The following is a 14,554-nucleotide window of genomic DNA, read 5'->3' on the forward strand; positions in this document are numbered from 1 at the left end:
TCTTAATGTGTAAACAAAAGAGAAGACACATTACCTAAAAAAAAAAAGAGTAGGTGGGTAAATCATTAATTTAAGTGCTCCTTGATTTTGTCAGAAGAGACTAAACTTTTGCGTATTTTCCTGTTTTCAGACACCATCCCAGATGACTTTCAAGAATTTCAAGCTCAGCAATTTGGCGTTGGTGATATTTAAGAAGGAAAAGCAAACTAACATTGCTATTGCAAACAATAAAACAATATATTTTAAATCCTTATATGATTGTTGTTGTAAGAGTGCACATCGCAGCTTGTTCTCATTGATGTAACTATGTCAGACTTTTTTTTGTATAAAAGTGAAAATAAAAAGGAGACAAAATAGACTGGGACTTCACTTGTTTTCAGATTTGCCCTAAAATCTAGGGAGCAGCATGTGATGGCATGACACTTGCTTAAAACATTCTCAGAAAAAGTTTGAATCTATTGCCTTTTTGGATGCAGTATTAAACAGGCTGGGGAAGAAAGCGCAATCTTGTCTGTCTGGAACGTGTCAGAAACAACAGGTCGCAGCCGGGCATGAAGCGGTTGGGAGCTGTCTGGCCAAGCCAAGGGCTTCTTTGTACCGTTCCAGTCCTGCTAGGGAGAAGTTTTACCTCCGTTAGAGCAGTTCAACTCCTTTGCAGACTTACTTACCTTTGGCAGACCTCCTCTAAGAACTCCCTTAGACATCCCTGCCCTCCCACTCCCAGAAAACTATGAGTAACACTATCACATCCTGTAGAAGGAAAAAAGCTGACTGCAGGGCGTTGTAGTCACATCTTACGATTTGCATGTGACTGAAACAAAAAAAAACGTATGGGATAAATGCGGAAGTACCTATAGAGACAAAATAACCCTAACTTTCACATACACAAAGCCAGGCTTTGACCTGCTGTCCCCACTCAGAGCTGAGCTCTCTCAGTAGGTACTGCAATCTTAGGAAAATAAGTCGCCAAGTTAAAAACCCAAACCACTGCATTAAGCGTTAGTAACCATTAGGAAAAGACTGGAAAACAAAAAGCCAAAAAAAATTGTATCACAATGCACTCTGTAATTCAAAGTATAGAAAGTTGTTGGATACTGTGTGCATTTCTACTACATTCTTTTTCAAAACGGAGCTAGGAAAGGGACGACAAGCTCCAAGGACAGCTGAAGAAAAGGGTATTGCGGCCTATGGGATAATTACTTTTCAAAAAGGACAATGGGAAACTACTTCAGCCTGGGGGGAGGGCGAGGGAGGAAATCCACAGAGGGGGAATACAGTGAGGGTTTTAAAAATCAGAAGTAGCCCTAAGAAGATGAACAGCCATTCTTTCTCAGCACAACAATACAGGGGAAATGCTGAGTTAAATGACCAGGTGAGAGTATCAAAGCAAAAGAAGTTTCCTGTTCTCAGTACAATAAAAATACCCTTAAAGTTTATGGTGCTATCAAAGGCTTGGGCTATGGGAAGAGTTTTCATCGTGGGCTTGTCCACCATTGCCAAGGCTTCTGCGAGCGGCGCAGCCCTGGCACCTGTCCCACCAGGGCACCCAGAGTGAGTCCCACAGCAAAGAGCACGCTGCAGGAGTGTTGCCCTGGCACGGCGCTTCATCATGAAAGGTCCTTCAGCTTCAGTCCTCCTCTCCCCTTGGCTCACCAAACCCAACCTCACTCACCAGCTTTTCCACAGAGGATTGAAAGGCTCGTTACTTTGGAGCAACACAGAGGATATTGTCAAATTATGCATAAAAGATGAGAAAAAACATCTTTTTCTAGCTGAACAAAGGTTGTAACTGCAGTATCGTTCATTTATGAACTAGAACGCAAAAGAGAAAGCAAATTTACATCTTCCTTATCATGCATTTGCGTTTCACTGGAGGAGCCCCTTCTCCAGGCAGAAGTCCTCTCTGAATGGCTTGGGCGCGATCCAGGCAGAAGGCAGTTGCTTATACCACGCGCACGCACACCATGGGAGCCCCACAGCCGCGGCCTACAGTGCATACATTTTGCATACAAGTGGTCTCCTCACAGTGGAGGCAACAGGCCTGGCCCACCCTGACCTGCCTGCAGCACGTGCTGGTCAGAGCACAACAGCACACATCAGCTCCACCTCAAAACATGACCGCAGCCAGCCTCCGAACCCCTGCCAGCCTCCGAAATTCCGCCCAGCCCTCCCGTCTGCGGCCGGAGGCTCTCCTCCTGCTACAGTGGCTGGGAGGGAGCACCCTGGCCATTTGCCAAACCAGTTTGCCACCTTTGAGCTTGCCCATTTCAAGGCTCTCTTTCAGTCTACACCACGGCTGTTGGCCACTGCAGGCTGGAAGATGAGATCTGGGCTCTGGCTCTCGTGCTGTCAAAGGTAACAGCATGAAGCTGTGAGCTTCTAACCTGCCCTGACAGAAAACATACTGGTAGCCACAGAAACCAGTCACAGCTCAGCCAGCCAGAACTTTTCTTTGTTTCAGAAGGTGCTGTTGGGGTGCCAGAGCTCCCTATGTCTGTTGTGTTGACACACCAACTGCCGGGTAGCCTGCAAGTTCAGGAACAGCAAAGTCCAGCTGTTGCAGACAAAGATTGGCCCCAAGATGACAGTGCGGGCTTGGGAAACCTCCCGCCCCTCACATTCCCATCAGAGACTCTGCAGTCCCTGTGTATGAACGTTTACACAAGCTCCTCTTGCACCGCCACCTCTTTCTGGACTGTTGTGCAATGCAGACATAGCTCCATGTGTGGCCTCTGGCAAGTAAAGACGCTGCAATCCCACATCTTTAAAACCGAACGTGTAGTTCTCTCTTGCCCCCACCGCTTGCGCAGCCAGGCCGCACTCAGCTGGAGCAGCAGCTGCAACTACTTTGGAGTTCAGAGTCCTGGGGCTCCTGCACCAGCGTCTAACTTCTCACCAAAGGTTAACTCTTTCCTGAGTGCTGCAAACAAATGACAAACACACTTCAAATGCTTCTGTTCCCTAAAGACCATCTCCTGATTTGAAACACCAGAAGAGAACATCCTGCCAGGATGCTGCAGGGTGGGATGAAGGCAGGGGTGGGCAGACGGGTGGGAGGCAGCTGAGCAATGGCGGCCGGCTCTCGCAGACCCTGGGCACCACTCAGGAACCGCTCTCTGCTTTGCACTTCAGTCGAAACGCATAGCCTCCCGGCTACGTGCACCAGAGCTGCAGAGAGAATAGCAGCCGCCCTTCGACCCTTCGAAACTTGGTCAGCAGTTTCTCACAACCACAAGGAACCCATGTCCTGGTGTGGGTCTGGTCAGCTCTCGGGCACGGGTGCAACCAGCACCAGCAGGCAGGCTGCAGCGGGCACATGCTGAAACAGGACTCCGCAACAGCCCGAACATGGATGGTGACGAGCAAGGGACCAGGACTCATGGAGATGCAGCACTTTCCCTGGTGCGGATCTAGCTGTCAAATTCAGCAGCTGCCCACCCCACCATCTGGGCAAATGAGAAAAAAAATCAGAGATCTTTGTTTCAAATAACTGCACGGGCTTCAGTGCTATACTTGGCCTGGAAAATATTTTGTTTGCACTGTCAGATATCTGACATATCGGACACATCTCAGAGAGCTGGGTTGTACAGAGCAGATGCCACGGACAAATCTGTGCAACCCGCCATCTTCCAAGATCACGCTATGGAGGAGTACAAAAATAACGTGGACAGTGAAGCTATCTAATATTCCGTAGGCCAACATTTTTTTCATTAAAAAACATCCAAATGTAGTGAACAAAAAAGATCAACCAATTTACTTTTACTGACTCAGTAACCGCTTAGCTCATATATTTATATATTTTTAAAGTTCCTCCTAGAATGAGTTGACTTTTCAACTTTAATATATCACAACAATTCATTTCAAATATAAGAAAAACTTTATTGGTCCATTAAACATTAAATCTATAACAATACATTCACTCAGTATACAAAAGGAAGCATCCATAAAAACCATTAACATGCTTTAAAAAGGCAAAGCTGTTGACTATTTTACAATTAAGATCTTGGAATTCTGAAATCTTTACCAATCCTTAAAAGTCAAAATGTTACAGTTATTACAGATCACAACACTCGCAAAAAATGTTAAATAAACTAGCAAACCTTCACTTCACTGGGCTACAGCTTAATAAAACCACACATACATACCAAAAAGATCCCTTGAGATATTAAGAACCTTGAAAAAGACTAATTAAAAACCCCTCACCATTAAGTGTTTACATTTTGACTGCTTTGCATCCAGTTTTCGAACTGAACACCACCCATTGGTGGTAAACAAAAAGCAACAGTGAACCCATATGTTCCTAGGAAGTATTTTCTCAGCTTCTATATGACAAGTTGAACAATTTTCTCTGAAAGTTAACTCTCCTCGCTTTAAGTTTGCATGGATGTCCAATGACACCTAAGAGGAAAAATAAAGCTACGGTATGAGTAATCAGACATTATTTCCCCACAGCTTTCCGAAATTCTTCTTGGCATCGCGCTGAGGCTTCTTTGGCAAAAGCGCGGCTGCAGTGCTGCCCCCCACAGCTCTGGTGAGCAAAAGCCCTGGAAGCTTTAAGCTGCTGGAGTGGTTTCAAAGCTGATGACTGTGGCTCTGAAGAAGTTTGTGCAAACGGCTGTACGCTACAGCACTGGGAGCTATCGGAGACCGGCAAACGGCTGGAAGCCAATGTGGCTTACATCTGAAATAAATTCCAACTTTTTAAAAATAACATTATTGAACAGGTGTGGAATGAGTCGAAACCAGGTTTGAGAAAAAAACAAAACAAAACTGGATTTAAGGCCTACTTGAAACCTACAGTTTCTTCAGGCATTAGAAAGCAGCCAGTCATGCCAGTCTCCTGAAGTTTCTACTTCAAACCCTGTGCAATGGGTTTGCATCCCCATCCTGGGGCACTCGGGCATTCTGCCATCAGGATGCTGAAAATGCAGAGACATACCAGCTCCCAAGCTACGTATCCTGTTACAAGTACAAAAAGCCAAAGCTTTCTAAGCACTTGACCCCTGGCATTCCCTTGTACAGTCCTGTGAAACACTCAGTTCAAACTGCTGTTTACAAAATTGAAAACACAAAGAAAGATGCCACGGCGCTGATTATGTGTTTTCTTCACACAAAAACTTGTAGGCCACTTCAGAAAACTAAGAAGCAGTTTTCACAGAGGAAAACTGATCCATATAAAAAACTATGATCCTTGACTTTGCTTCAACACTGCAGATAGTCCTGCTATAAAAAGGAAAGGATCAGCAAGACCTGGCAATGAAGTCTTTGCTAGTTTCTAGCACCAAAGGCATCCCACTTGACAGGAAGCAGAATGGGAGTGAAGCAGGTTTACAATGCCTTTAAAAAACAAATCCAAACAGAAAAAGGCAGATAAAACGAGGAGATACAGCCTGCAAGCAAAAGACATTGCTTCTAAAGCCTAGGAGGAAAGATGAGAGCAAAATTTTAGCTGCAGATAATCTCGCTCATCTAGCCACAGAGGTACAGTCACGTCGTATTTTGCTTCATCGACTTATTTAGGAGAAAAGCCTAACAGTTTATAGTATAAAATCTTCATAGCATGTTTTAAAAGCAGTCAGTGGACTATTTTGTTACCAATCTGTTCAGAGATGCCCATGATACTGTGGGCTGCTAGCCAAAGTTCAAGCAGCACTGTCTTGAGTTCCCAAATTTTCTTGATGCATCGGTCAAAACCAAGGAACTGTTAAAAAACAGCTTTTTCGCAAGTGCAACAGTTGCTTCATTAATAGCAAAGTTCTAGCCCAGAAATGGCTGCACCAGTGGCTGATGAAGCAGTTATACGTGCATAGCTTATAATCTCAAAGCGCTTCTAGATTTGTAAAAAGGTGCTAAAACACAAAATAAATAAATAAATAGACATGCAGTGTTTAAGATTCTGTGAGGGGATAAGTCCTCTCTCTGGACTACGCATACATTAGCAACACTGAATTACCCGTTTCAGAAGAAAATGGCCCAACCCAGCTAGGATTTACCGAATTAGCTGGACAAGTATAAGCGTTTTGAACCTCATGGAAATGCTTGAAGTACAAAGATAAGAGTATCACAAACATGTAATAACTCTGATGTGTGATCACAGTGGAGTTCCTTACTAGGCATCCAGCTGCAAGGGCTGCTGGCACGCCTTGAGGAACTAAATGGTAAACAGCAAACAAGCATATCCATCTGCTTTCCACACGTTCTTCGTCAGGTTTTATGGTCTCCTTTGTCAGTCCAGCTATTTGGATTCAGAGACTTGCTCTGCGAGTCCGTCCCATTGATTTTACCCCAAACAAGAACCAGTCATGATTGTGGCGCTCAGTTGCCTTAATGAGAAAAACTAAGATTGTTCCAGTCTCAGACAGCAATGCAGCAGTGAGGTTCCAAATAACCCTTCTTATGATAGCAAATTTGAAAAAGTAGGAAAACGCCAATAAAATTGTTTCACCTTCCCAACAAAACTAACTTCTGCCAACATGGTCTGTTCCTCCAAGAGTCCATTAAACGATAGCACTAGTTCAAATTCAAGTCTAACTAGAGGAAACTTAGTACAGGACATGTTTTCTAGTCTTCCTGTCTTTGTAACATCAGCTTCCTCACTTCACACAGCCCAAAAATACTAGGAACCAGAAATGCTGCACCATTCACTTACATCCGTGAACAAATTCAATGCACAATTGTGGCACAAGGCAGGATAGACACCGCACAGCTAACCGCCTCAAGCAGAGCAGTTACCTGCACTTTCAGGTATGGGGAGAGAGAAAGTTAACTGTTTACAGTTTAAATGTAAGCAACAATACTCATTTATTTACAAAAGCACCAGGCTATTTGTGAGTTTCTCCTGTTCATCTTCCACTGCACAGTAATATCTGAATCAGTCTCACTCCCAGAGGTTGGTCAAGCACAGATTATTTGGTCTTCCACACGCACCACGGGTCTGACTGTGTCTTGTACACACTGGTGTAGCATACAAGGCAGCATCACACAGTCACAGGCTCAGTTCAGGTCTTCCAGTTCCAGTGCCACCTGAATTATTAGCTATCACAGCAGTAGGTATGAAGGCACTTCTTAAGAATGTTTTAAAAGCCCATTTGCGTGAACTGTTTGGAATCTATGAACTGGCATTTGAATTCTCGACACTAGCCGAGGATTTTATTAAGTAGTTGCACATGGAAGTTTACAGTACAGATTTTTCGGCGAACGCTAAGGCTGTAACATTTGCCTGGCCAGCAGGAAGCTGTGCCTCACTGAGGAACTAGAGGCTCTGCACACCCAGATGCTACCAGTTACTGATTCCTTAGAAAGGCCTTGAGATCCATAGCTGGATCTGGGGCCACAGCATGGACACACAGGTCCTCAAAGTTATTTTTGGGGTCTTTTCCCACAACGTTTGCTCAGAAGCAGACAAAGCAGTGTAGTCAGGCACTGCCCCATTGCCCCACATACACCTGCAGACCTAGATGCTTAAGGTCAATAGTTGGTGGAAGGATGACGGAGCAACTCAGTGAGGCAAGTGCTGTGTAAGAAGAATGGACTCATGCCTCGCTGTGGACTTTCCTCTTACAACCCTGTTTCCTCTGTGCAAAACCTATTTCCTTAATACAAACTATGAAAAAAAAAGAGCACAAGGAGGTGAAGGAAGTCCTTATGCAGGCAGATACTGCCTACGTAAAATAAGTGTTTTCATAAACAAATAAGAACATCCATTGGCCAAGATATGTATTAAGATCATCCACATTTGTGACTGGTATGCCTGCTATCAGAACCAGAGAGCAGTTACCACTCCCTGCCTTGTAACTTGACATAGGGCATGCTGCCTTCCGTAGTCCTCCTTGCCCAGATTGTTCTATTATAAAAAATTGCTAATTTTAAAAAAAACATGCTTGGTTTCTCATAGTACAACACATATAGCACTAGAAGGCAACTTCCACAAGCCTCTATACTTTAGGGAACAGCATTTGCAAAGGGAGGAGCAAAAGCCTGGACTACCTCAGCTGCAGCTCACAGCTCTAGCGCTGGATCAAGATTGTTTGTCAGAATAGCCGCTATGAGTTAGGTGGGACAACTGTTAGTCATCATTGCACAGCCATAAGCTCTTATCTTAGAGATGGGACAGATAAGGGCTTCTAGATTGCGAATGCATTAACAAAGGCCTTTTTCTGCTGCAGAATGATCTGCATGGCTGGATTCCAAATGCAGGCAGGGACATACTGACGGGCCCCCATGTTAGCGGAAGCAAAAGGAAAGAAAGAAACCTGTCTCCCTCTCCAGAGCTATTTGTTGCTTTCCTAACTCAGTGTCAAAGCTAAGCTTCAACTGCTTTTTTCTCCCCTAGGCGCAAACAAGGAGAAGAGCAGCAAGAAAGTCACCTCTGGACAGACTCCTCCTTCCCTCAGATCTCATGATAGATGTATTTTGAGGCTCCTAATCACTGGGGTAGGTGGTATAAATATACAGGACTGCAGACCTGTAGATTTCGTTTGAGGTAAGAGTGCACGGGGTTCGGAAGATCGCACCCCTAGCAAGCTCCAAGCAGGACAGATACCACAGCAACAAGGCAGATCGTAATGGTACTGAAAACAAGAGCAGAACCGAGATCTGTTATGTTAGGATTACACACTCAGGTGTGTATTTAATGCACACTCAGGTGTGCATTAGCTATCAACTATTGCAACAGAACAAATAAGGCATGCAAATATTTTAGCCATCTCATTGGCCTCTATGTTGTGCTTTTCTTTGTTTTGCAGAAAGCATTGGGTGAAGATTTAAGGCTCAATCATATTTCAAAAAAAGAACTGCTACATCGATTGATTTTGTTTATATCCTACATATTTCACATTGTATGTGTGTATATATGTATAGAGAGAGAAGACAAAACCTCTGGGACTAGCATAAGTCATAAATTCATCCCACCAGAATGTAGATAACTATAGTGGGTTCAACCTTATTCAGCACTTAGGGCATCTGAGCTGTTGTTCTACCACCAAATCATCTGCTTAAAGCAAATAAAAGTGACATGGTGGGATTTAATATTGTCAAGTGAGTCATTTGTGCTAAGGCAGCTGCTGTTACATTTGTGTCTTCTGGTTTTGTTTTTCTGACTGCTTACCCCACTGCTTGGAATAGGAGTTCTCCAAAACAAGTTTAGTCTCCATTAATGGATTGGTTGGCTAAGTCCCATCCCAACAGCAAAACTAACATCAGCTGAGGAGTATAAAAATATAGCAGTTAGAAAGAATACTTTCCAACCAACACACAGGCAGAAAAGGATGATGACGCACCACAGTCCTTTTCTGACCATCGATGCATTTAAAATATTATAAAATTAGTAATGGAAGCAGAACTGAAGATCCTGGAATATCTTTACACACAAGTTGAAACAGCAGGGTAGAAAAGTAAATGAGCGCTCCACTTTTAAATTTAACAGCAACTGGCAGTGCTCCTATAATTAGCATTTTCTCAACAGCAAACATTCCAAATAAAGAATGTACCGTATCTTAAATCCCCATGCAGTGCACACAACTTACAGTTTAAGTAAGCTGGCAAAGCAAAGTTGGACAAAATTCAGAGTTTAAGAATTTGTGTGTAGGACTCCCCTTCTGTTAACAACTGGACCAGATCTGAATTGCATAAAATATTCAGGTGCCTTTTAAAGTTATAATAGAATAAATACTCTATTGTCATTGGTACATTCCTTTCTCAATCTAGGTATACAATAACTTAATATATTTAATATTTAGATAAACAATTTTTAGTAGATGCTTTGGCAGTCAAATTCTTACATATTCTCTATTTCTACAGAAGTATTTAGTTATGTTTTTGGAAAAAAATTATCTGGATACTACGTACAAGAATTATATGCTGTACAAAACAGCAGTCCAAATCATCACTGCAAACTGTAAAAGACACAGTTGATAAAAGAGTATAAAAAGGAACGCGTATTTGCTAGAAGATATCCAACATTCACAGGAAGAAAGGACATACATCTGCACCGTGATTTTTTCTTTTCTTGCCAATGAAGCCAGAGAAAGATTGTTAGTTATTTGAAAAGCATTTCACTTATTCCAGTTTATGCAACAACTGTGTTTCCTACACTCCACACATCACCCTTACAAAGTTTTGTAACAGATTTGTTCCCTTGGGCAATGCTTGTTCATGACAATTAAAAAAGGTAAAAAAGTCTTTGATCATTTGTTTAGTCTGACTAAAAAGTTACTAACTGGTACATTATGATAAGTGGACAATAAGTGTTTCCTCACTACAAAATGACTGTGGTATTTCATCTGTAACAGAAAAAAAAAAAAAAAAAAGAGTAAAACACAGAAGGACCTTCTGAGTGTTCACACTGAAAACTCTCTGGTTGGACAACAGAGTGGAGCAATAAGAGTCCATAAGTACAGACAGACACAAACCCAACAGGAGACCATCTTAATCCAGAAGATGGACCAGGTTCCGGTGAAGAATTTTTCAATCTGAGCACTTTCATAACTGTTAAGGGAAAAAAAAAAAAAAAAAAAAAAAGAAGCAATAAACTCATTATTCATATCTCAGACTGCAGTATCCTCTGTTTTTCCAAGTGGGTCACAGACTTCAACTAGGTTAACCCAGACACGAAGCAGGGGAGAGCAGCCCTTTATAGAACAAGATCTTGCTCAAGAATTGCCCAGGAAAGACTTACAATGTCTCTTCCAGCTTCTTACTTAAGGAGAGGAGATACACTAATGGCAGAAGTTCCTGTTCACATCTCCCCTCTCAACACAGAGAGATGTTAATTTCTCAGCTTTAAAGAAATACACTTACTGGAACCAATGAGTTACTGTCATCATCACGTAGAGTGAAGCCAAGAAGAAAACGAAGTGGAAGTAGGCATAACTGTACACCGTGCCTTTCTTCTCATCATAAATCACAGTCTGGCCTCCCCTTTCTTCAATGTGCTCTTCAGCATCAGCTGTAAGAGGAAACAAGAAAGCTTTTGCAAATTCAATGAGAACTGAAAACAGCAGCTGGCTTCATGTAAGCCTTTAGTAAAAGAAATTGGACTATCACTGAAATCCTGCCTTATATCAGCTTCTTGGCCTACTGGCTAGTGTTTGAGAATTTGCACTATTTAAATTGCTTTACCTATATGATATTCTTCTGGCAAGTCCAAGCTGATAGCCCTGATTGTACCAGGTCTGCAAACAGGACACTCCCTTCCTAACTGACTCATAAACTGCAGTCCCTGCAGAGCTGCTGAGCCAAAAATCCAGCAGTCAGTCACACCCACAAGCATGCAAAGAGCAAAGATTACTTTGTATGTTGCAGAAATGAAGTGTCCTTTAAGGAATTATTAACTGTAGTTTTAAAATGGTATTGTTACTGAAGTGCTTCAGCTGCTCCAGTTAGATATGCTACAGAACAAGGATACAAGGAGCTCTCCTTCTGCAGCTGTGTCCTTACTCTCTTAGCTTTGGTCTGAAAGCCACAAGTGAGGTGAATTGTGCAGTGAAAATGTAATTACCGTCTCCGTCAGGCACGCAGCAAAAGCAGCAACGAGCTACCTGTGGAACAGACAACAGGAAGGGTAAGAGTCTGTGCCACAGCAAAAAAGCAGAACAGTTGGTGAAGGAAGGTCTGTTATGTCTACGTTACAGACACTAATTTAGAAAGTCTGGTTTGTATTTCCAACCAGCATAAAACTCAAATTAGGATTTGCCAAGTAGTTCATAACTGTAGTTTCTAAGCTTCGGAAAAACCTACTCAGTAAAGGTTTGGAGCAAATTCACCATTCTTTAAGAATTACTCTACCCATTTTACATAACACAAGGTCAAACACTGGTGCAAAATTATGACAAAATGGTGGAAAAGCTGCAGTAAAGTGGTTGCACATTAGTAGATCAGAGGGGACTTACCTCTTCAGACTTGCATCTGAGTGCTTTTTAAATAAAAAATTTCTCTACTGAAATCAAAGTATAAGGAACTTTTAAAACCCTGCTGCATGTGTTGGAAATCACAACTGCACAAGCTTAAGTCTGAAATGTACTTATCTTTGCAAGATTTTGCTGAAATGGAGCCAGAATGAGTACAAGCAGACTGAGTAAAAGCAGAAAGCTGGTTTTACTGCTTTCTTTAAATGGAGATTTTTTTTTTAACTGATGGAAAAAGGAAAGCTGAAATTGACACTCCTTGTGTTGAGTGGTAATGTAAATGGAAAAAGGGTGCTGACCATCCAATAAATATATAAGTAAGTGCATTTTCTGCACCAGACCACAGTACAAGTTAGCACTTCCTGTAGTGCATCACCAACATTATCTGTTCTGATAAAATCCTACTCTGGGATTTGTTTTAGTTGTGGTCTGATGAAGACAATGAACCCTGTTTGGAAAATTCCCTTCCCTAACTATTATATCAATGAGTCTTTACAGTATGAAAGTGTATTAACTTTGTTAACATACATAATTTCACAGTATACACTGTGATAAGGTAGTGGAGTTTTACTGGAGACTTTGGTATTGTTCGTGTTTATGTAAAACAAACTAAAGGACAGCCTGGCTCTGGAAATAAGGACTTTGCTTCTTGGAAGCTTAGAGCTGTCCATGAAGGATAAAAGATACCCCTGGACAATCAAGCTAATGCCAGCATCCTAGCCCCTCTAACACATCTTTGAAACCCTCCCAGCATCATGGATAAGTAAATACCTCAAGGCTGACTCCAGGGATGTCTGGATCAATAGACAAGCGGCAAGAACGCTGCAGAAATATAACTGCTTTGCAAAGTTTTACTATGACTAGTAATTGGTGGTGTGGGTGTTAGCGATTAGTCAAAGTGTGCTATTCCTGAATGCTTGAAGGGTATAAGAACCCTGTGTAAAACCACATTCGGGGTGCCCCAATTTGGCTGGGACACCTCACGCACATGAATAAGTATTCACCCTTGTAATTCTATACTTTGAGTTCTAGCTTCTCACTTCAGTTGGCACGGGCCAGATGCAAGTTTTCCTAACACCTCCAAAAATCAGATAGTAAGCCTTTAAGGTAAAGTGTCCAACAGAAACATCAAATGGCAGTTTTTACCTGCGTATCCATGATTACATGTACTCACTGGGTTCATAAACTCATGAAAAGCCAAAAAGCTCATTCTTTTTTAAGAGACTGGCTGAGAGTTTAAATGAAACCCTTATTCCGTATCTCTTTCTACTGCTGTGCCAAGCCCCACCTACAGCGCCAGCCTGAGCTCCTCTTGGGCCGCACTCCCATTCTGAAGCAAGTGCTGGGTTCCCTCAAACTTTTTAATCTGTTGCAATTAAGTCCTTGCACACACAGAGTGATGAAATTAGCAATGCTAGCACACATGCTGCTAGCCCCTCGTAATGCTCAGTTGTCTTCACCACAGATGCCGACAGGCCCTCTGTACACCACAAGCAACTGCCGAGCTACGTTCGTGCTTTCGGCCAGGAGACAAAGGCCCTTTGCCACAGGGAAGGCAATCAGTGCAATTAGTTGCTCTTCACCAATCATTTCTCTATATTCACATTCAGCGGCTCTTGTACCGCTCTTTAAAACCAAACGGTCCGGAAGTAATCCCGCTGGCAAGCACTGCGGCAGATAAGCCGGACCTTCCTGCTGAGGGGGCCACATCCAGCGTCCATGCTGTGCCAGCCGCCCCCAGCCTGCCCGCTGCTCCTGCCGCAGGGCGCACCGCAGCCCCCAGCCCTTTGGACAAGACCTCCTACGGCGTAACGCTGGCAGAGGAAGGCGGGTGGGCATGAAGGGCGTCTGTTTTCTCTCCGCCCCCCCCACCCCGGCCTGCCCCTCCTCAGCACAGGGCGGGAAGGCACAGGTCCTGCCCGGATCTGCCGAGGCGGGCTGGGCCACGTCTTGGTGCTCGCTGCTGGCAGGCTGCCCACAGGAGAGGGCTGGGGCCGGTGCGAGGAGCCACCGGGTGCTTAGCTCCCCAGCCCTGGCGCCGGCGCCCGTCCAGTCACGCTGTCCTGCCGGAGGGAAGCTCCTTCGGCACAGACAGGCTCCCACAGTGAAACACGTTTTGCTTCCCCACGCCCAGCTACTGCAAACAGCACGTGCCTCGGCGTTGTGGGATTCACACCAACGCTCTGTTTGAAGACTTGAAAAAGAGAAGTTAAAACTGCAAATGCAAGTAACACCAATGTCGAGAGAGCTAGGGATGGAGATCCATCCTCCAAATGCACATATATTTGAAGAGTGACACTAGCCAGCTAAGTGAGAGGTAACTGTTACTTAGCAAAACCCCACTCGTTTCCCAGTGTTTCTGGGTGTTCCCAGGATAAGAAGGCCAAAGAAATAGGCAGGTGGAATGAAGAAAACTGTACTGCTGAAACAAGGACAAGAAATACAATCCGAGATGAAATTATAGGCAAAAAGAAAGGAAGTACTTATGTGTGGAAATAAAAATAAGAGATAGGAACTTGGGATCTTAGTCAGTTGCTATGAGAACAGAGGCAACCAGGACTGAAAAGAGTCAAGAATATCTCCACTTCTTTTTCTGATAGCTTCCCAGCAGACTTTTCCTTTAAATGAGAGGACATAAGCTTGTGTGGAGC

General features: G+C 43.4%; 2 protein-coding genes across 2 annotated transcripts in view; one reads left to right on the plus strand and one right to left on the minus strand.

Moving 5' to 3' along the window:
• THBS4 (thrombospondin 4) overlaps positions 1-358 on the plus strand; it is a 39,378-nt gene extending 39,020 nt beyond the window's left edge. The window contains exon 22 of the mRNA XM_075136177.1: positions 131-358. Within this exon, the coding sequence (XP_074992278.1) occupies positions 131-192 (62 nt within the window). The 3' untranslated portion in view covers positions 193-358. The remainder of the gene's footprint in view (positions 1-130) is intronic.
• Positions 359-3,858: 3,500 nt separating this feature from the next.
• SERINC5 (serine incorporator 5) overlaps positions 3,859-14,554 on the minus strand; it is a 42,480-nt gene continuing 31,784 nt past the window's right edge. Inside the window, exons 10-13 of the mRNA XM_075137080.1 lie at positions 11,498-11,537; positions 10,798-10,945; positions 9,847-10,485; positions 3,859-4,398 (exon numbers count right to left, since the gene is read on the minus strand). Coding sequence (XP_074993181.1) covers positions 10,338-10,485; positions 10,798-10,945; positions 11,498-11,537 — 336 coding nt within the window. The 3' untranslated portion in view covers positions 3,859-4,398; positions 9,847-10,337. The remainder of the gene's footprint in view (positions 4,399-9,846; positions 10,486-10,797; positions 10,946-11,497; positions 11,538-14,554) is intronic.

The sequence above is a fragment of the Calonectris borealis genome, chromosome Z (genome assembly GCF_964195595.1).
Source record: "Calonectris borealis chromosome Z, bCalBor7.hap1.2, whole genome shotgun sequence".
Lineage (NCBI taxonomy): Eukaryota > Metazoa > Chordata > Aves > Procellariiformes > Procellariidae > Calonectris > Calonectris borealis.